Raw genomic sequence first — 22,499 nt, forward strand, 5'->3', positions numbered from 1 at the left:
TTTATTTTGAATCATTCATAGAATTATATAGTTCCTTTATAATTTTAAAGGTTATATAATAATACCTTTTTATTTAATATATTATTTTACTTGAAAAAATTAATTTTTTTTTTTTTTATGAACCAGGGGTTTCATTTTTTTTGAAATTAATGATCCCACAAAAATAAAAGCTTAAAATGCAGTTAAAAATTTGTTTTTAAGAATACATTTTTTTAAGATTTAAAAATTATTACATATTTATGCATAAAATGTTAATATATTATGTTTTCTATTTTTTATGCTTAAATATTTAGATCCTCAATATTTTAATTATTTCAATTCAAATAACATTAAATATAAGGACCTTACCATCAACTGGTGAATTTTCAATATCTATTAAAATATTTATTTATACCAGATTATTTATATGTGAAATTTATTATTAAATAAGTAAAAAAGGTTTCATCTTTAAAAAAATTATATATTCATTTATGTAATTTACTTTGTTTATCATAAGTTCAGTAGGTTATTTTACAAGAGTTAACTTATCATAACATATATTGAGCATTAAATAGTGAAGTCATTGTAATTTATTATGAAAGCGAATGTAAGTAGGTTGATCATAATGATGTAAAAAATATGTGTAAAAGCTGTGAGGAATTTAAAAAAATTATCCGATATATTCAAAGATGAAGAAGACACACGCCATCATTATAACTATTTTCTTTATTTGGAAACTAATGAATTATGAAAAATTTATATGTGAATAATTCAGAATTGGGACGTAATCTTCATCTAAGTGGCACTTTTTATGTATGGAAAGAAGATAAATATTTGTATAATTATTTTAAAAATTATACCAGTCTTAAAAATAGTGGTACACGTAATAATGTTAACATGAGTAAATATAAAAAATATCTTAAATTTATTAATAGTCTATATAAACAAGATAGGTATACTTGTTATATAGGTGGAATAAAGAGCTATCCAAATTCTTTTTTGGAATATGGGAACATTTTAATCCATGTAAAATATTATCTGCGTTAGAATCCCAAACGAATGGAAATTGTGATAGACTAAAAAGTAATGATTCAGATGAAAAATCTGAAAAAAAATTGGATAAGAAATTTGAACAAGAGTTTATGAACTCAATTTATATTGTTGGAAGTCCTAAACTGGATAAGAAGGAAAAGACGTTTTGTAATTTTGGCCCCGGAGTTGCATGTATACCTAGTTGTAGAGATGGAAATAGAACTAATGGACAACTAGAGAACGTTGGGATTCCTTGTTCAGGAGCAAAGACAAAAACACCGGGAACATATTCAGAAAATAAAGCTCAAGATATAATGTCCAAAACACATTTAGGAGAGGCTCAGGATAAAACCATCAGAACAGATTCATCAGAAGTTTTGAAAACTACCAGCAAAGATTCAGCAGAATCTCAGATATATAGAGAAGACTCAGCACGATTTCAAAACCCCCTCTGTAAAGATTCAAAAGAATTTGAAAGTGAAACAAATATGGACCAAAGTGATTTTACCATTCTCAATACAATAGGTAAAATATTTTCTCTTTACAAAAGAATAGATGAAAAAGTTAAATGCATATTTAGCAAGGAAAAGATGGAAGCTGATCCTGAAAAACAAGCGGAAGTTAACCCCCAAATTTTCGAGTACATAAAATTGCTGCATAAAGCAGATTTTCTAGAAAAAAGAGGGTTCTACGGGTAACATTATTAAGTGTGGAGTATTACTATCCGATAAAGGATTAAGAGAAGCATTTAAAAAAGTGAAAGAGAAGGAAATGGAAGAAAGGGAAAAAGTAAAAAGAGAAATAACAGAAAGAAAAATAGTAGAAAATGAAAAAGAAGAAAAAGAAAAAGTAGAAATCGAAATAGTGAGAGAGCCAGAGCGTGAGAAAGAAAAAGAAAAAGAAAAAGTAAGAGATAATTGAGAAAAATCACAAAAACGGGAAATAGATAAAAATATAGAAGGGGGAAAAGATAGAAATAAGGAAGGAGACAGTGTTAAAGGAATAGTAGTAAAATAAGAGAAATCTCGCTCTCATCAATTAAGAAATATAGAATATACACGCACTGTAATGCATAAAAGAAAAGCGGTTACTGGAGTTGACAATTCATCAGTAAATATATTTCCTGGTATTCAGGTTCATTCTCTTATTACTGTATGCTCAAACTTTAATATATTAAAGAACATTGTTTCCCGTGTTTTCCTTGTATTTGCTTTAATGCTTCGAGGAATTTTGTTTTTTTTGCTTTTTAGAAAAGTAAATACCTAATTAAATTGTGTATTATGAATATGTTATAAGTTTGAATTAATAATTTATTTTACTTGAAATGTTATATTTGTAAAATAATCATAATATATATGTTTTACATCTTTATTTTTTTTAATTAGTTTATCCCCTCTGGATCATATGTAGGTAAAATTAGAAAAAGGAGAAAAAGATATAGGACTAATATAGATTAATTTAATACGCAAATAAAATGAATAAGATTAATAAAGCGTATATTTAGGTATTCTGACAGGAGATTTAATGTAGTAAATATAAAACAGTGAAATTCATTTCATTAGTGTTACAAAGGTTATCAAATGATCTAGACCAAAGATATAAAAAAGCATACAAAATTGAGGTAGAAGCACTTTTCTATTAAATATCTATAATTGAAAAAAGCATGACTAAAAATAGTATAATTAAAACTCATTCATTTTTTTTATATTATTATATATATTTGTATGTATTTTTTTTTTTTGTCTTTTTAATAATATTATTAATTGAATTTTTTTATAATGCTCTTTCTTTATTGAATTTTTTTTTTAAATAACCATAATATTATAAGACGCTATTATTATTTCTAATACGTAAAAGAATAATTCCTATTTTAATGTTTAATAATAATATAAGGTTCTAATATATTAGACGCAAAAATATATTAGAAAAATGATATATATATTTCATTTATACTTAAGAATTAGTACAGAGATTTTATTTTATGTTTAGTTAAAGCTTCACATATAATACATGTTATAGTTATATTTGAAATAAACATAAATATGAAATTTTGAATTTATTCAATATATTGTGAACAAATTAACTTATAACATTTTAATATTATATACTCCTCAAAATGCAATTTTGTATCTATTAAAATAAAAACACGTAGACTAATACATTTTTGTAGAAAAATTTATGTATCAAATTATAATTAAAGAATCTATTATGATTCATGAAGTGTGTTTTAGATTTCCGTTAACATTTATACATTATTATTTTACTTCATTTTTTGGATAATATAAAATTACTTCCGGAAAACTGTGTTTTTTTTATATACATGAAAGAGTTTATAATGTATTATATTATAAAAATTTTGGTGTATACCAATTATTCTGTTAAAATGATTTGATTCTAAATTTTTTGGAAAATAAGCAGTAAAAGAGAGAGTTGTATGTGAAACTCGGATAAAAAAAAGATATGAAAAATTTACTGAAATTTACTTTAATGTTAAATAATTTCTCATTTTATGGGGTATTAAAAAATCATTTACAAAATCAGAACAGCTTCGTGAAAAGAAAAACCACAATTATGCGGTGCTCTAATTGGATTTAACATTAGGGGATAAAAAATTTATATTCTGTACTAATTCATCTGTAGGTAAAAATGAAGAAGATGCAGAATAAGATAATTTTTGTATATTATATATAACTATATATTACAGAAGAATAATATGTAGATGAATTATTCGACAACAATTTGAGTAATAATCTTAACTTTCCCAATATAAACATATAAGAAAACTGCAAAACTATAAATAGTTTACACAGAATTGCATTTGATATTTTAAAATAATATGAATTATGCAAATAATCAAATCAGAATGATGGTATAACTTCTAATACTTTAGAAAAAATTAAATATATATATTATTTCAATTTTTACTGTGTTTATATCATATATTCTTTAACAATGGAAATATTTTTCTTTCTATTTTTATATTATAGTGTAAATAAATTTCTGATGCTAAAACATTAATATTACGTGCTACAATTTATAATTTATATTTTAATAACATATAAAAGTTATAATTATGATGTAAATTATATATATAATTTTTATTATTAATATATATTTTAGTTAAATGTATGAGTTAAAAATTTCTTTATATATTATTTTTTAAAATAAACTGTAAATTTTATCTTATCATTCATAGATACTAGTATAAAGGAATAAAAATAATTTTTAGTTCCAGAGAAAATATCTAATGTAAATATAATGTATAAAGTCCCATAATGATGTATATAATGGACTATTTAAATGTATTTGCTTGCAAAATATATAATGCAACCATTATTTGTAGAACTATTATGCATATATAAAAAAATTGTGGTTTATAGATAATATAAATTTGGAAGGAACGTTATAAGTATATATGCAATTATGAAATTATCAAATATAAATAAATTTAAATTAAAATATTTTAAAACTTTTCTTTTTTGCGTAACTTATATAAATGAATTATTATTTATGTAATATATGAAGACAATGTGTAACACAAGGATCATATCGATAAATTAAAAAAGTAAATGCCAATATAGTAATGGATATGATACAAGTTTATAACATTAAAAATTATACGTGAATAGATCTGTGAATTTTTATTAACTCAAAATATTAATTAAAATAATTAGTTTTATATTTACTTATTATTGTTCAGTTTCTTAAAATATGGAAGAATAAATGTGGTAACTAAATACTAAATGTTTTCAAGAATTACGAATTCCTGGAAAAAGTAAAAAAATGGAGTAAATATCTCTTTATAAATGTAAAAATATATCTGTTAGATTCTGCACGAAAGTGATATAGGAAGAAATATGAATTACTCCATACATTTATAGATTTGAAAACATCATCAACTAAAAGTATAATAAAATAGAATTAATCACATATTTAGAAGATGGAGATGCAGAAAATAATATTGTATCTAATATTGAATTGAATAAATATTACTCAAATAAAAATATGTATGTATAATTCTCTCATTACATAGATAATTAGGATGGAGCAAATTAAATATATTAAAAAGAATTTAAGTTATTTGTATATGATTCTTTCATAATACAAAAACTTAAATAATATAGAAAAGAATATATAAATTATTAATAAACAAAAAGAAAATATGTTTAACAACATCAATTATTCATCAAATTAATGAATTATATATATAAGTAAACGTTTAGCAGGATTTTATTATATAATATTCTAATTTTTCAAAACATACTTTACTAATTATTTAAGATTTAATATAAATTTTTAAAATAAGTTAAATAATATTTTATTTGAAAGTATTTAGTATGAATTAATAACTAAAATTCTTAAATAATAGGATCAATGAAAGAACAATAAATAATAATCCATTTTATTTGTCAGGAAAAAAGTATAAATAATTTAAAACATCAAAAACGTAACAATGTTAGATTTTGTAGATTAATCTTTTTTGTAAATTCAAAAATAATATTTTAAATTTAATTATTTTTCTTTTTTTAAAACTTTTTTTAATTATTTCCTGGGTATAATAATATGTTTTTGCGAAAAAAGTAGTATAAATTTTTATTTCAGTTATTACAATAATTTTTGTGAATATCATATTTGTATTGTTATCATACGCATGGATACAGAAAAATTTATACATAGGAAGTAGAAATACTTGAGAATATTATATTTTTACTGTTAGTTGTGTTTTAAATAAAATACTATATATTTATATATTTACGTTGAATTATTATTCTTAACTTTTAAAATATATCCTGATATTATGTATATGTATAAGAATAAATGAAAAAGAATACTTTGATAGTGAATATAACAATATAAAAATTAATAAATTATATATATTATTAAATTTAATGTTGTTCTTTTTAATTTGTCATATACATATTATTCTCTCTATATATTATACTTATTTGTAAATATTTTTCATTCATATACATTTATATTAATGTTATTATATGTAATATTCTTGTAAGAACATTAATTTTCTTTTTTTTTAAATTTATTTATATTTTTTTTAAATATATATATTTTATTAATAAAAAAGGAAAAAATTAAGTATATTAATTTTAAACTCTTCATTTATAAAATATGATATAAATTAATGGTTACTAAAAAATTAAAAATTTTAAGTGTGCCAGTAAAATAAAAATAAATATGCTTTTATTTAGTGTCAAATTATATATTTTTTTAAATATTAGAGTAGTATCTGATAAATTTTATCTTTTTAATTTATAATAGATAATATATATTTCATGTTTTATAATTTATACAACACGAAGTTATGTACAAATTATTTCCTTTTTCATTTATTATTTACTGCAATTATATTATTATAATGTTCAATATTATTTAATATTAATTAATATTTTTTCAAAATATAATATTTATAGTATTATATTTATTAATATGCCTTCATAATTTATATAAGTAATGATTCTCTCTAAGTATTTATAACAAAGTGTTTTCTATAATCTATACTGTAAATAAACGCATTTTTTTTTTTAAATATTAAAGAAAAATATATTTTTTTAATTTTATTTTTAAAGGAATAATGGAAGAATTATTGAATTTCTAAATTATATTGCATAGTTAAATTACATATTTTGAACAATTTTTAATGAATGCGAACTGCGTTATTTTAACGAATGTTTGTATTTTAAAAACAGTATTAAAAATTCGTTAAAAAAATTTTGAAGTTATTTTTGTTTATATTGTAAAGAGAATTATAGTTATAAATATTTTAATTATACATTTATATGAAAAAAAAAAGATAAGAAAGTAAAATATAAAAAATAAATATTCTATCCTTTATAAGTAAAAGTATGTTATATAATTGTTTCTTTTTTCATAATTGAGTATATTTTAATATTAAAAATCTATGTCATGGAAGAAAAATGCAAGTTACACTTCTATATTAAAATATGTACTTTGTTTCTCTTAACTTGGACATGTTATTTTTACAATAATATGGTACGCTAATATTATTTATAAGGATATATGAATTACACGTATTTTTTTTGGTATCTTTTTATTAATAATTTTTGGTAAAATAAAATTACTTATACTTTTATATCATGGATATTTGCTTTTATAGAGGATATATAATGAATGTTTGAATGAGAAAATCTATAATGATATAAAATTGGTTACAAGAACTTATCGTTTACTAGCAAAGCATAAACAGGGAAGGTGTTCAAATATTGCATCGATAAAAGTGAAGAAACCAAATAATAGAGAATACGAAAAAGAAGGCATGTACAATAATGAAAAAGTATATAAAGGAAAAAATAAACCACTAAATGAACATTCATTAAATGTTGCAGTAGAATATGGACAATCTAGGAAAAACAGGTCTTATTTGTGCAACAGAGAGAATTCATGTTCTGGAAAAAGAATTTTGGATAGCATGTACTATAAAAATAAAGTCAAGTATTCTACAAATTCTGATTTTAAATTTTTAAAAGACAGTATAAAAGGAAAAGGATCTACGCTTTGTGCTTTATTGGGTTTCCATGGATTAATTGGAATAATATTAATTATTTTAGAACATACAAAGTCTTTGAAAAGTATTACTAGTGATATATGTAAAGACATTGGTTTAAATTCAACAGCATTGGGATTCGGTATATTAACATTTATAGTTATACTAGCGACTATTTATCTCATCAAAATAATTATAAAATTTGTAGAGATAATAAATAAAAAACGTGAAATACTTAATACGGCATATCCTCCTTTTCATAAAGACTTTTATAACAGTTATAGTGTATAATTCCTTAAGTTATAAAAGGACATAACATATATAGAATTGGTTATATTTCGTAAGTTCAACTGCATGTGCCTGTTCTTTTTAATTCGAAAAAGTATAATTATGAATATAAAATTTTTTTGTTATATTAAATGATTTAACGTTTTTCGTTTTATGTTATAATGTCAACCTAAAAATATATTTCATATGCAAATTTCTGTATTTAAAGAAATTTTTTTGAAAAAAATATATATATGTAACTTAATATATTAAATTATAATTTATATAATTTTAGTGATATTATTTGTTAATTAATGTTACTTCAATTAATAGTCTTAATTTTTTATCTTTTTCTTGTTTTAAATATATATTTTATAAGTGATTTAAAAAAATGAATTATCCGTTTAAAATTAAAAATAGATATATCCTGTTTATTACATAATGAAACGAAATAAAAACAGTTCTTTTATATATATATATATATATATATATATATATATATTTTAATTATTGAAGAAAACGTAGTATTTATTCTTCAAAAAAAAAAACTTTATAGCAAATACATTATATCAAATATATTATTTTAATTCGTTTTAATATATATTTTAATATTTTTTTTTTTTGCATTGTATAAATGTAAATATATAATAAGATATTATCCCTTCAAAATAGAATTATGAGTTTAGGGATAATTGTTAATATTTTGATTTTAGTATTGTTTATATTTTACCTTATTTTATTAGCTTATGCATTCTATAAAATATACAGTTAATTCTTTTTTAATAACAAAAATATAAACTTCAAAAATTTAGATAATTGTAATATATTAGTTTTTATATTCTTAAAAAAAAAAGTTTTATGATATAGAATTTGAATTTTAAAAATATTTTTTTAATATGTAAAATAATTTTTTTAATTTAAATATTATTTGTTTAATATGTAAATAGAAGAAAATTTTTATTAATAAAATTATTTTTTTTATAAAAAATAAATTATCAATATATTGAATTTGTAGGTAAACTAAGCAAATAGTTTATATAGATCAATTCTGTTGAAAATGTTTTAAGTTGATATTACATAAATTAATTAGGAATGAAATGTTAGCTTAATATTTTTATTTTTTTTGTTATTTACCTTTAAAAGCATAAAATGTAAATATATATATATATTATATGGTTAAATTAAAAATAATGATTAAAAAATTATAATAAACAAAATAGTATTTTTATATTTAATAGAAACTTGAACCAAATGATGAACTGTTTCTTCTATATTAAATTTACTACTTTAAAAAAATCGTTATGAAAAATAAAATTGAGTACCTCCTTATTGTAAAAATATTTTTATTTATTCTTTTAATATATACATGTTAATGTTTCAAAAATATCATATAATTTCAAGAATAAATATTTTTTGTTTTATTATTTAGTATGTGATATTAAGTATGATCTAATAATTTCCCTATCTAAATTAATAGCAAATATGCAGATATATGGTAAGAACCAAGATAATATATAGTTATATAGAATAATTAAAATTAATATCTGTTCTGAAATTTCTAATTTGATTATTACAACTGCATCTGAAATTTTTACGTGAAGCAAGAAAAGATCCTGACTTTTTAAAATATAATATGTATAATAATGCATATGTAACTAGTTCTAAGGAGATCATAACAGTGGAGTTCTATTAGGTACCTGAATAAAAGAATAATTTCCTTTCAATTTGTCTGATACTTTAGGTATTATTATGTTACTTTCTATTATATTTATAGAAATAAGTATTATATTTTTTCCTTTGTATACAGTAAATAATAGTGAAATATAAAAGTATATATGGAATTTGTCACTTATATAATTTACTTTAGCGGAAATTTTATAATTATAAAATAAATTTATATGTGTTTTTTATTTATCATATATAGATTTGCTTACTACTTCGGATGTAATATGTATAAAAGGGTATTTAAAGAGAGATGGTAAATTAATTATAGTGCTTGAATGTATTTATGATTTATTACCTAACGGCTAAAAGTTTCACTATTAAAATTAAAAATTCAGCCTAATTCGTGTGTCTTAACTTTATGTTTAAATAATCTTGTTACAGTGTTGCATAGAATATATACCAGATAAAAACAAAAATTCTATACTTTTTGTATATTACGTTAAATTTTTAATTATATTTAACTGAAAGAAGATAAATGATAATAAAACGTTAAAGTTATATAAAATATATATATATTCATTTTATTTTCTGAATAGTGCTTTTGTTTTTAGAATTTTTTTCTTTTATTTTGCATAATAATATTACTATTTTTTTTTTTAAGCATTTGTTTCTTTTCTTCTTTTTTAATACTTATTTAATAAACTTATCTATATATTATTATATAAGAAAATGATTATTTATTTCACAATCTTGTGATATATATTTATGTTTTAATGTTATGTACTTTTCAATCTAATGATAATTTCATATATAAGTGTATTTTCGTGCTACTGACACTTACAGTAGTATTACATTTATGTTAACCTTTTTTTTTTTTTTTTTTTATAAATTTTATGCACATTTATACATTACTTATTTTTTATTTTATCTTATTTATTAATAAATATCCACTGATAAGTAACTTTTACACCACTGAGTATTAAATTTTCTATTAAAAATAATATAAACTGTAACATTTTTTATCAGGGATCTCCTTGAATTTGATACCCTATACGATGAAAACTTCCTTTATGATTTTTACCTACTTCTTTATTTATATTTTGTAAGGATTCTCTTATTTTTGCAGGTTCGTTAAATTCATCTATTTTTTTTTCGTACGTAAGAGATTATTAAACCATGATTTCATTCTTGTAAACAATATGAAAAAAAACATGTATATACACCTAAATATGTAACTGTTTTATTTTGGTAATTTACTGTGAAAATGAAAATTCTTATTGTGCTAGAATATTCACACTAAAAGGTATAATTTTTATTAATCTTATATAAAAAGAATAAAATGATAGGCGGTAGTAATGAGATAGCTGTGGTTAAGTTAACAGGAAATACATAATCTATTTTTGTAGGAGGTAATATTTGTGGTATACCAGAACAAGAAGTCACACCGCGCACTTTAATATCATATGCTTTCTTAAAATTGAATAATTCCTCACAAAAATGGCCTCTACATTTTTTTGACATTCTTTGTAATTTTGAATTTAAAATTTATAAATATTATATATATTTTTACAAGAATTTCTGTTTAGTACATCGTCATGACTGTTTAATATGCTAAAATAATTATGATAATTATTTAGTTCTTTAAGATTATGTAATATATCAGATAGAAATTGTTCGAATTTTTTCTTATATATATTACCTAATTTGGATGAAAATTAATTGTATTTATTAAACTATCTATGATCCTTTTTATATTTTTCTTCTGAATTTATCCGACAATTCAAGTATTTGCAGTATTAGTATATATCAGAATTATGATAATTCCTTATTTGATATAAATATATACAAAATCTTGACTCAATTTGGTAAATTCAGATATCGTATGTTTATCACATCCCTTTCTAGAATTTTCCATACTTCCCTTATACAGATTATCATGGATAACTTTCTCAAATTCCTCTTTATATTTAAGATATAATTTAACACAGTTATCATAAAAATAAATGAAAAAAATAAAATAACAGTAATAATATATAAATTCTAAAAATCATACTTTCATGAATAAAAATATTTATTTCATTTATATAAAAAGGAATTTTTGAAATAAAATGATATATATAATTATTATATCGAAAGGATAAATTTTACGTTGATCTGTGAATTGTTAGATTCCAATGAATATAATTTATGTGAATTAAATAACCAAAATTAAAGGGGTATCATATTTTATATTTATATAAATGAAAGAAATATATAATATGTTTACTTATGTGGTGTATTCCTCTTTTTCATACATAGAATTTTAAGAAAATTTTTCCTAGTAATATATCCTATTTATTTTTTATTAATATTAAAATGAGGTTGCACAGTTAATACAGTATAAAATAAAAGTTTTTAATTCATAATTTAATAATAATAAACACAGAATTACTTTATTGTAATTAAAAAAGGGTCTGGAGTAAATGTACATACTTATTATATTATTAATAAGGCTGATATAATTGTACTGGTATGTTATACAAAAAAATAAATTAATTTTAGTGCATTATTATATAAATTACCCACTATATTCTAATATTTATTTAGTAATCCTTTTTGAACTTCTAAAATATTATAAATAGATATGTATTAATATTTATAAGGTATAAATTTTTCTCTTTTATTTTGTTATTATTTTTTTTTTTTTGTTAATAGCTTTCATATTATTTGATTTAATATTTATAAGAAGTTTTAATAGTATATATATTGATTAAGAAACTGAACGTGACGAATATTTCTAAAATTAAAATTTAATTAAATGAAAAGTAATTTAATTAAAAGGAAGTACATTATAGGAAAGGAAGTGTCTATTTTGTAAATTAAAAATGTGCCACTCAAAATTTTGTTTTAATTGTAAGTGTAACATTCCATAAATAGATTATATCTTATAATTATAAAATAATCTATTAATTCCCTTCATTCCATTATATATGAAAGTTAAAGTTTTACTTTCTTTCTTAGAACTTTCAGCGTGTATAATATGTATTTATATATTTAACATTTAAATATATGCAGGAAAATTAAATATTTTATTACTATAAACTGATTATAATTATATATAAAAAATAAAAAAAAAAATTTAATATGACTACTTATATGAAATTAACTGTTTTTTACTTCACGATAAGTGAAGTTAAAGTAGTAATATAATTATTATAATTGTTAAGTGTTTTTTAATGTTATTTTACAGTGAATATTCTTTGTTCCATATTTTATTACTTTTCATAATATTAGTTATAGGTTCTCTTCATATTATTGTATTAGGTTGTTTACAAAAATAATATATATTTTTTTATTTTTATAAATGCGTTTTATTTAATTAAATAGAACTGTGAGGATTTAATTATATATTACCTTATTAATACAAATAATTGTAACCGAATAAACAACAGTAGATTTATGTGTACACTTTTATAATGATTATAATGCAATTATTTTATATTATATTATTTGTGCATAATGAAATTTTATTGTAAGATTTTGGTGTATGTAAACACATTTTTTAAAGTATTATAAAAACTTTTGTAAATAACATAAATATCTGAGCATCAATTAATTATATACAATATATTTTTTATTTTCTTATACTTATGTATATTTTATCAAAAATGTACTATCACTTTTTATATTATTGTATTTGTTCGTTAGTTTAAAATGTAATTTTATATTTATTTCTGTGAATTATTTTTTGTATAGTTTTTTAGTGTTTTCATTATCTTAGAAAAAATTATACTACTTTAGAAATGTTCTAAATGATGTTTCCTTTATATTGAAATTTCAACTCTTTTAATATTCTATTGCATGTAATAATAAGCACTTTATTTATATTAACTATATATCTTTTTTTTATTTTTTAAATATAATATTACGCTTATAATTAAAGAAATGATAAATGAATTAATGGGAAATAATTTATGAATAAACGATTAATATGTTAATTAAGAAAATTCATGATATGAAATGAAAACGCTTTCATTTTTTATTTTTCTTGAAGTATATTTAGACTTAATGTAAGATAGTTTTGCGGTGAAATATCAAGAAAGACATATTTTAAAAAAGTAATCTATATCTCTTCATAATTATATGTGTTTAAAATGTATCTTCTCTAACTTGACTAATACCACTGTATGAATTATTAAATATATAAATAAAAATAGAAAAAACACAAAACTTGTACATTTTATTTCTTATGCTTTATTATGACAGTAAAAACGAAAATATCATATATCCATGTATTAATAATAATAGTAATTAACATTACAATACGTTATAAAAGAAGCTGTTATTATGAATTACATATGTAGACATTATTAAACTAGAATGGTGTTATTATCATATATATTTAATCTGAATAATTCCTTAGGATGTTTAACTAAAGTAATATATTAACAAAAAAAGACAGAATAAAAATTAAGAAAAAATCAAGTAATATTTATAGTTATAAAAAATTAGATTTAGTTAGTATGTATCTTAGCGCTTTTCAGTATAACAATATCTATTTTATTTTATATTATAAAATAAATGAATATGTTTAAATGTTCATCCCCAGTATTTCACTTAATGATAGAAAAAAAAAATATGTGATGTATCATTTATTAAATTCTTAAAAAAGTTGAATTTTTATTCATTATAATAAATGTATAATGATTAAATATGTATATCATATTAATCAGATAAATTATTAAACATGACTATCGACAATTATTCATTATACTTCAAATTAACGCGGTCATGTACATTTTTGAAATGAAAGCACGCATAATTTTCTTTCGTGCGTATTTTCAAAATAGAAAAAAGAATTTATAAATATATGCAATTATTTGTAACATATTTATTTTATTTATTAGGAAATCATATTTTATTGGTGAATTACATATAATCATGTGTGAAATAATTTCATAATAGATTTATTTTATATGTGTATTAATAGCTCATCCATTTTTTTTTCTTCCTAAATAGTCTTATTATATCAATATATATGTGGTTAAAAGATATTAAATCAACACTCACAATCATTAATATTAGAAATTTTTTTTTTTTTACTTCTTCGGTAATTTCTATAAAAATGTGTTCATATATTTTTTTCAAATTTTGCTCTCATTTTAACTTCAATAAATAATAATTTTATATTTCTATCAATGTAAGACAATTGAATTTTTATCATATGGAATGTAAATAATTATTATATGTACACCCTAACACAATTTATACGAAGAAGTTTCTTTTCTTTTATTTTAAGAATACTTTTAAATATCATTTGTAATGTTTCTTAAGCTTTATATATCGTGTAAATAATTTGAACAATTATATTATTTTATATTTTTATATATTGCAACTGTTTCTTGAAATTACTTTTTTCCCTTATGTGATCTATTGATGCACATTCAAAAGTAAATATATTTCATAGTTAAAATAATTCATTTTAAAAATAGTAATGGTAATTAAAGTTTATGTACGAATCTGTTGGGGATAAAGTTAATCTAATGTATTCTTGAAAATAGTAAGGAATAACTAAGCATATACCCTTAAATAATGAAAATATCTTTATGTTAAAGCAATATAATTGAACGAATGCCACATACACATCCCTAAAAACAGATTTAATAACTAGTATTTCGCAAAGGGAAATATATTTTTTTCTGCATTAGTGTTAATTACAGTGGTTAAAATTACTATTTTTTCTAAATATAAAATTCATTTTATTAGAGTTATTTTATTTTGATTTTACATATTTTTATTCTATTATATTTTATTATATGAATGAAATTAAAGAAAATCATATTCTCTATATTTAAGTAGCTATTAAGACATAAATATATAAATTCAACTTATATGATTTTTCCCTTTGATATAGGGTCTTAAACGATCTTTTGATAAATAATATATCAAATATAATTTCTTATATAAACATAAATATGTGATATATTAAAATGAATTTATTTTAATTTCCATTTATACTAGTTTTTATATCATGAAATAATTAAGGTGATATATGTTAGCACAAGTAATACATTATTCTGTTCCATGGAAAATAAATATTTTGAAGTATTTTGACAAATACTAATTGCGGAAGTAATCTATTAAAAACGATAATTTTAATAAATTCCAGCAGTATATGTTAAGGAGTAATAAAAATACAAAAATAATGAATATATATGACAATTTAGTATTAAGAAAAAGTTACATTTTTATACATTTATATTTTTTCCTTTGTATTTAAATGCTTAAAAAATATATTTAAAATAAACAAACATGATAAATTCTTCTAATAATTTAATTATCTTAATTTATATAATAATGTAGTATTTACAAATCCTTTTATTCCGTGATGAATATCGTACATGTTATAAAGTTAATAAGGAATAATTTTAATTATATAACACTGTTACTTCCATGCTACTTAATGAACAAATTTGTATATGGTGTACAATTTTGTTGTTATAAAATAAAAAAGTATTAACACAAAAAAATAGAATAATTCAAATTATACATAGTGATTGTTAATAGAAAATTGTTTGAAATTTCTTTTAACTTGTGTAAATGGACATATATTAATACATAAAAGTATGGATGATTACTGTGAAATTACAAAATTCCAATTTTATGGATCTATTGAATTTTAAAATACAAAAAATTAATAAAGTTATTTCATAAAATATTATACATTACTTTTTATTTTATTTCTATTAATTTAATGTCAGAAAAGTCATTTTATTTCTATAAGATAAATTATTAAAAAAAAATTTATATATGAATTATTCTCTCTGGTGTTGAAATGTTCTGGATAATATTTGAGAATGGGAAGTGATTTTCTGAGTAAAAAGTACAGCAAAAAAATTTTCATTAGTTAATTAAACTAAATATATATTCTCATGCTTATTTCATTTACAAAGTACCAATTAAAATATAAAGTATGGCTGAATGAGCCTTAAATTAATAAAAAATGGAACTTCAATAAAATAAAGATAGCTACTGTATTTATTTTTATTTTGAATTCCATATATTAGTGTATTTTGTTCATTATTATGTTAATAATAATATTATAAATAATTTTTCCGTTATGCAAAAACGAACAAATGCGCACTAAATTAAATTTTTTTTTCTCTTTTTAATTTATTTTTTTTTTAATTTATAGTTGTAATATTTATGATAAAGTGAAAAAGAAAAAAAAAAATGAATTTTATTTTGTGTGTGCATGAAATATTTCATTTAATAATATTTTTTTTTTATTTATTTTATTTTTTATTTATCGTTTTTAATATTATTTATTTTTTATATTTATTTATATATATATATATTTTTTTTTAATATCTTTTTTATTATTTTGTTTTATTATTTTACGAAAATCATAGCTTTATACTGCAGTTTATATAATATATTTATTTAAAAGTGATAAAAAATTCGTAACAATTCATGAGAATTGTTGATGCTTTTTCGATAGTATATAATAAATAAGTTATTTATTTAAAAAATTGTGTATAATATTAAAATTACTTTGTACAATATGTAAATTATTAACGTAATATAAAAAGAAACGTTGCAAGTATAAAGAGTAGTACATAACAAAAACAGATATTTAATTAATAATTATATTTAGGAAAAATAGTTGTTTAAATAGCAAATTATATTTTTATTCTTTTTTATTTAATATGCATAAATACACAAAATAAGAACTGCAGTATATATTATTAGAAAGAGGCGCTTACACATTTAAATTTTTAGTGCACATTATTTCATACTAGAATTAATAATTATCTGTTTAGTATAATAGAGAACACGTCCTTAAAGTATAAATTATCTTCAAAATAATTTGAAAATTTTTTTTTGATGATAAATATATTTTATGTTCATTCTTTTTGTTACACAGTTATAGTCTCATAATACTATATAAAGAACTCGTTTAATTTTTTTTTGCACAAAATATGAAATAAATTATAATTATCAAGATTATAGTAATAATAAATATGAGATAGGATATATGTATTCAATTTATATCGTTCAACCCTACATAATTACATATTTTCGTTCTTTATATAAGATGTTTAATGTAATACTCTACAGTTGTAGCGCAGATTTTTAAAAATTTGATTACACATTTTATCGTATATCTGTTAAATTAATTATCATATTATAAAAATGATTATATTTGTTTTAATTCTACATTAATATATAACTTATTTTTATAGTTACTAGTTTTCAGAAAATACAATGAAAATTTTATTTTTCAGTATACATAGTAATGGTGTTATATATATATATATATTTTTAATGAATTGCACTTATTTATATATGTTATATGGATAGTTTTCTTATAATAAATATTATATGCCCTAACTATGTGCTAAACTTGTATAATAATAGTAATATTGGTTTTGTACTTAATATGAATGTAATTTTATATTTTCTTTATATTCTAATGACAATGTATAAGCTTCAATAAAATAATTATTTTTTAACCTTCTGTTTTTTTTTTTTTTTTTAACTTATTAAACTAACTACTTAGCATCTTTTATATAAACTCTTTACAGTTCGGTTAGAATTATACTCATGTGTATACTATTACTCTTGTAATTATACCAATAAAATTTTTTATTCTAACATTTATTTTATTTGATATTTAAGGTACCATTTAATTAATTTGTCGAAGCCTCCATTTCATATGAACAAATATATCTATTAATAACAATTCATAAATTGTAATTTTGTACTGTACGATACGTCATACCGTATTGGAAGTTATTATAATAAGTCTGGTATATATGCAATACCACTTATCGATATTAGCTTATTTTGTTCATCTATATATTTCCATGTGTTTACTTTTTTTCTTAATAAATACAACAGAAAAATCTAGATGAAGTATATCAATTTTTAAAAAGATTGAATATTTGTAAATAATATATTAATGCAAAACAGTAATATTATATAGTAGTAAATTAGAGGGATTGTAGAAGTATATTCACATTTCTAATTGGAATAATTTGTAGTGTTGGCAAAAGTAAAAATTAGGAAACTCCTGTAATAAATGATAATGTTATTATTGGAAATTCATAGATGAATTCATATCAGATAACATGAGTATTCCTTGTTCTGGTGTTTGACACCAATGAAAGAATATTTTATAGAAAATAGGATTAATTTATATTGACTATTCTCGTGCACACCATTTACAAATTTTTAAATTGTTACCTTTTTGCATTTAGTCATATGTATTTTATAAGTACCATAATCATTTTTAATGTATTGTATTTACGTAGAAATATTATTACCATTTTGTTTTATGCAATCATTTTTATAACTATTATATAATTAATTATATTTTTCATGATAGATAAGAAGATATTATGTAAAAATTGTATTATGGGAACTTTTTAGAAAAAGTAAAACATATAATTTATATGATGAATTAAAAAAAAGGAAATAAATTAAAACATTTTTTCTAAGGTGTAATAGCTTAGGTTTTTTTATGTAAATTGTACTGATTATATTAGATATATTCATTATAATTCATAATAATTCAATTTTTATATAACTATCTTATTTTTTTTTAGATTATGTAATGGTACATATAATGTAAATATAAATATAATATAAACTAAAATTTAATATTATTTTATATTTAATTTGTTTCATTATTATGCACTAATATTAATAATATTATGTATTAAATATAAATAAAATTTAATTCGAAATATATGTAAACGCTTTTAAGATATATATATATATATATATATATATATATATATATATATATATATATATATATAATAATACAATTCCCCAATTTTATATATATGTTTTGCTGATAAAATTAAATTTTATACTAGAAAATTAAGCTATTTGTATATCATATCATAATTTAGGGAAGAAATAATGTAGAAGAATATTGATTTATTTTTTAAAAGAAAAATTTAAAAAAATGTGTACAAACCATGCATGTTGCCAAAATGAAAATTTTGTATTTATGAGAAATTTTTAGAAAGAGTTTTTTATGTAGTAAGAATATTTTTTATAATTTATTTAATAATTTATATGTATGGATTATGATAAATTATTAAATGTGTTAATTAATATACTGTATAGAAATATTAAATGGAGTAAAAAATAACGTGAATAAATTGTTTGAAATGTTAAATGTAACTATATGATCTTTATTACAAATGCTGGGTTGTAAATGAAATCAACATAAATAAAAGTAAATAAATAATATTAATTTTTGTACAATTTTTTTTTTTTTTTTTAATTTGATTAAAATTTTTTCTAAAAGTATTCATTTTCTTAAATAATTTGTATAAATCAAAAAGGACGAATTTTAAAATGTATCACAAAAAATGGTATATAGAGAACTTAATTTCAAATTACAATTTAAAAAACCATGACATAAATATAACTCCTTTTTTTTTTTTTTTTGCATTTAAAAAATATATTTCTTCGTACATTAGGCATTATCTTATAAATATGATTTTTTAAATATAGAACAATTCATAAAAAATATGGGTTATATAATGAACAAAAAATTTTAAAAAATATATTTTTTTTCGCTTATTATTACAATTATAATATTGCCAAAATTATTATTTTTTAATAATAATAATCATTTGTTGCAAAACGTAATGTTTAATAAAAAATAATTATTAATGAGAAAAGATGATTAAAATTTGCAATTATTTTTCTAACTTTATCGAATAATGTATTATTTACATTTTCTACATATTATATATTTTTTTTAATCTGAATAAATTCAACTGTTAAGGAATTATATATTTTGTTTTGTATTTTATTTTCAAAAGGATTCATAAAGTAATTAATATTACATATGTAGTAAATAGATTAAATATTAATAGATGAATTCAAAATGCATTATTCTAGTTGTATGTTTTTTTTATAAAATTTATAAAGGTTAAAATTTAATAATATAAATTTAGAGTTCTTTTATATTTTTTAAGTTGTAAAATGCATTATAACTATATATATATAATTAATTTTGTTACGAATATGTAATAAAAAAAAAAAAAATTTAGTATCCTTTGTCATTAAAGGTGTATTATAATATTATAAATTTGTTCATAACAAGAAATGAGTATGTTAAAAATCTACCATAAGAAAGAGAGAATTAGATTATTCTTTTTTATTAAGTTTTTTACGTTTATCCTTTTAAATGAATACGTCATTTTATGTAGTGGTGTGGTATGACAATGTTAATTAAAGACACTCTTATTATTCATTTTTTAGTATTTTTTTATTTTTATTCATACTTGTTGTTAGTATTATATTACTTATTTTTTTAAATAAAGAATATTTATTTATTTATTTCAGAGTAACTTATATAAAATTTTGGATAAAAAGCAGAATGATTATAGAAAATCAGGTACTATAATTTATGAAGCACTAGTAGTTCATAAAAACAAAAGGTGCTCAAGTATTGAATGGATGAAAGGAGGTGCACCAAATATGGCAGCATACGAAAAAGCAGATATATCTAATAATAAAAAGGGGACAAAAGGAAAAAATAAAAAACAATGTAAAAGTTCATTTATTAATAAAGGAGTATTTGAACAATCTGCAGAAGTTAAATCTCATGCATATACCGAAGGAAATATATATTTTGATAAAGGTATATTAAGGAATAAAAATTATGTAGAGAAAGTTAAGGAAAATGTAAGATTTGGTTTTAAGTTTTTAAGTAAATGTATAGGTAGAAAAGTAGGTATTTTTAATTTTATATTTATCTTACATTTAGCACTTGCAGTAACATTTATTATATCAACATGCTTGTATTGTAATGAAGCGGAACTAATGGATATACCATGGATAGTTACATTAGTTTTACGATTACTTCCTATATTATGGATTATATTTTTATTAGGGATTTTTTATATCTACAGGAAAACTGTAAAAAATGATAAGTGAAATGCATCATAGAAATCATCCTTCTTTAAGTAATGTATTCTTTTACAAGAGTTAAAATCTAAAATTTCATAATTTATATACACATATAACAAGGATATATCTGTAATTTCATAGATTTAATAGGTATATCTGTGGGTGACCGGTTTTTTCTATCCACAAGAGTACAAATGTATTCTTTTAATTTTTTCTTAATTTGATTGTTATTATGTTTTTCACACTTTATTTTTATATATTTTTTAAGTATAACATAAAAGTGAAATTCATATATATATTTTTGTATATAATAAGAATTTTTTGAAAAATATATATATATATATTGAAATAAATATATAAAAGAACAATTTATATAATTTTATTGATATATGAGAGAATTTATATTTGTAGCTGTAAAAAATAGTCTTGCTAATATATTGCATTTCTTATTAGTAAATTACTATTATCCGACTCAATTAAAAAAATGTATAATTTGTTTTTTTTAACTAAATATATACGATTCCTGTTTTTCACGTGAAGAAAAGTAGTGAATGAATGTAAATGTATTGTTACATGTATATATATATATATATATATAATATATATAAAAAACAATTGAATTACAAGCTCAATCTATCTTATTACTATACATTTTATTTTTTTACTTAAAAAATTAATTTATTTTAATATTTAAAAATAAATTTATAAAAAAAGAAAATTAATGATACTTAACTAGATAATATAAATAATTTCAAAGAATATATATGACAATTAATTTTTATTTATTTTGCTTCGTTGTCTTATTATTATTATAAAATAATTTTATTTATTTTATAATAAAAATTTTATTGCAAGGAACAAAAAGGTAAAAAATATACATGATATTTTAAATAGTAGAAGACGAACTATCCACAACTGTTTTGTTTATTTTAATAAAATAATTCTGATAAATTTTGTTGTTAAATTATAAATATTATTATATATAGGAATAATTATACATTAGAGGTTTTGGATAATACTAGGTTCCATTATACAGTTTACCTTAGTATATTACATTTGTTTTTTATTTAATTGTTTTTGAAGGAGACCCATAACTAACATTTGGGTATAATGGATA

General features: G+C 19.3%; 2 protein-coding genes and 1 pseudogene across 2 annotated transcripts, besides 1 other annotated feature; all 3 read left to right on the top strand.

Annotated features, from left to right (window-relative positions):
- Positions 1-726: 726 nt before the first annotated feature.
- On the top strand, positions 727-2,468 carry PmUG01_10050300 (annotated as a pseudogene).
- Positions 727-2,468: a sequence feature (PIR protein, pseudogene).
- Positions 2,469-6,930: 4,462 nt separating this feature from the next.
- PmUG01_10050400 (Plasmodium exported protein, unknown function) lies at positions 6,931-7,819 on the top strand (the record flags this gene model as incomplete). Its single annotated transcript, XM_029005709.1, has 2 exons — positions 6,931-7,017; positions 7,142-7,819. The coding sequence occupies 2 exons, from the start codon at positions 6,931-6,933 to the stop codon at positions 7,817-7,819; spliced, it is 765 nt and encodes a 254-aa protein (XP_028862271.1).
- A 12,756-nt stretch (positions 7,820-20,575) lies between these two features.
- On the top strand, positions 20,576-21,409 carry PmUG01_10050500 (Plasmodium exported protein, unknown function; the record flags this gene model as incomplete). The annotated part of the gene is made up of 2 exons (XM_029005710.1): positions 20,576-20,686; positions 20,816-21,409. The coding sequence occupies 2 exons, from the start codon at positions 20,576-20,578 to the stop codon at positions 21,407-21,409; spliced, it is 705 nt and encodes a 234-aa protein (XP_028862272.1).
- Positions 21,410-22,499: the final 1,090 nt, after the last annotated feature.

Source organism: Plasmodium malariae (assembly GCF_900090045.1).
Source record: "Plasmodium malariae genome assembly, chromosome: 10".
Classification (NCBI taxonomy): domain Eukaryota; phylum Apicomplexa; class Aconoidasida; order Haemosporida; family Plasmodiidae; genus Plasmodium; species Plasmodium malariae.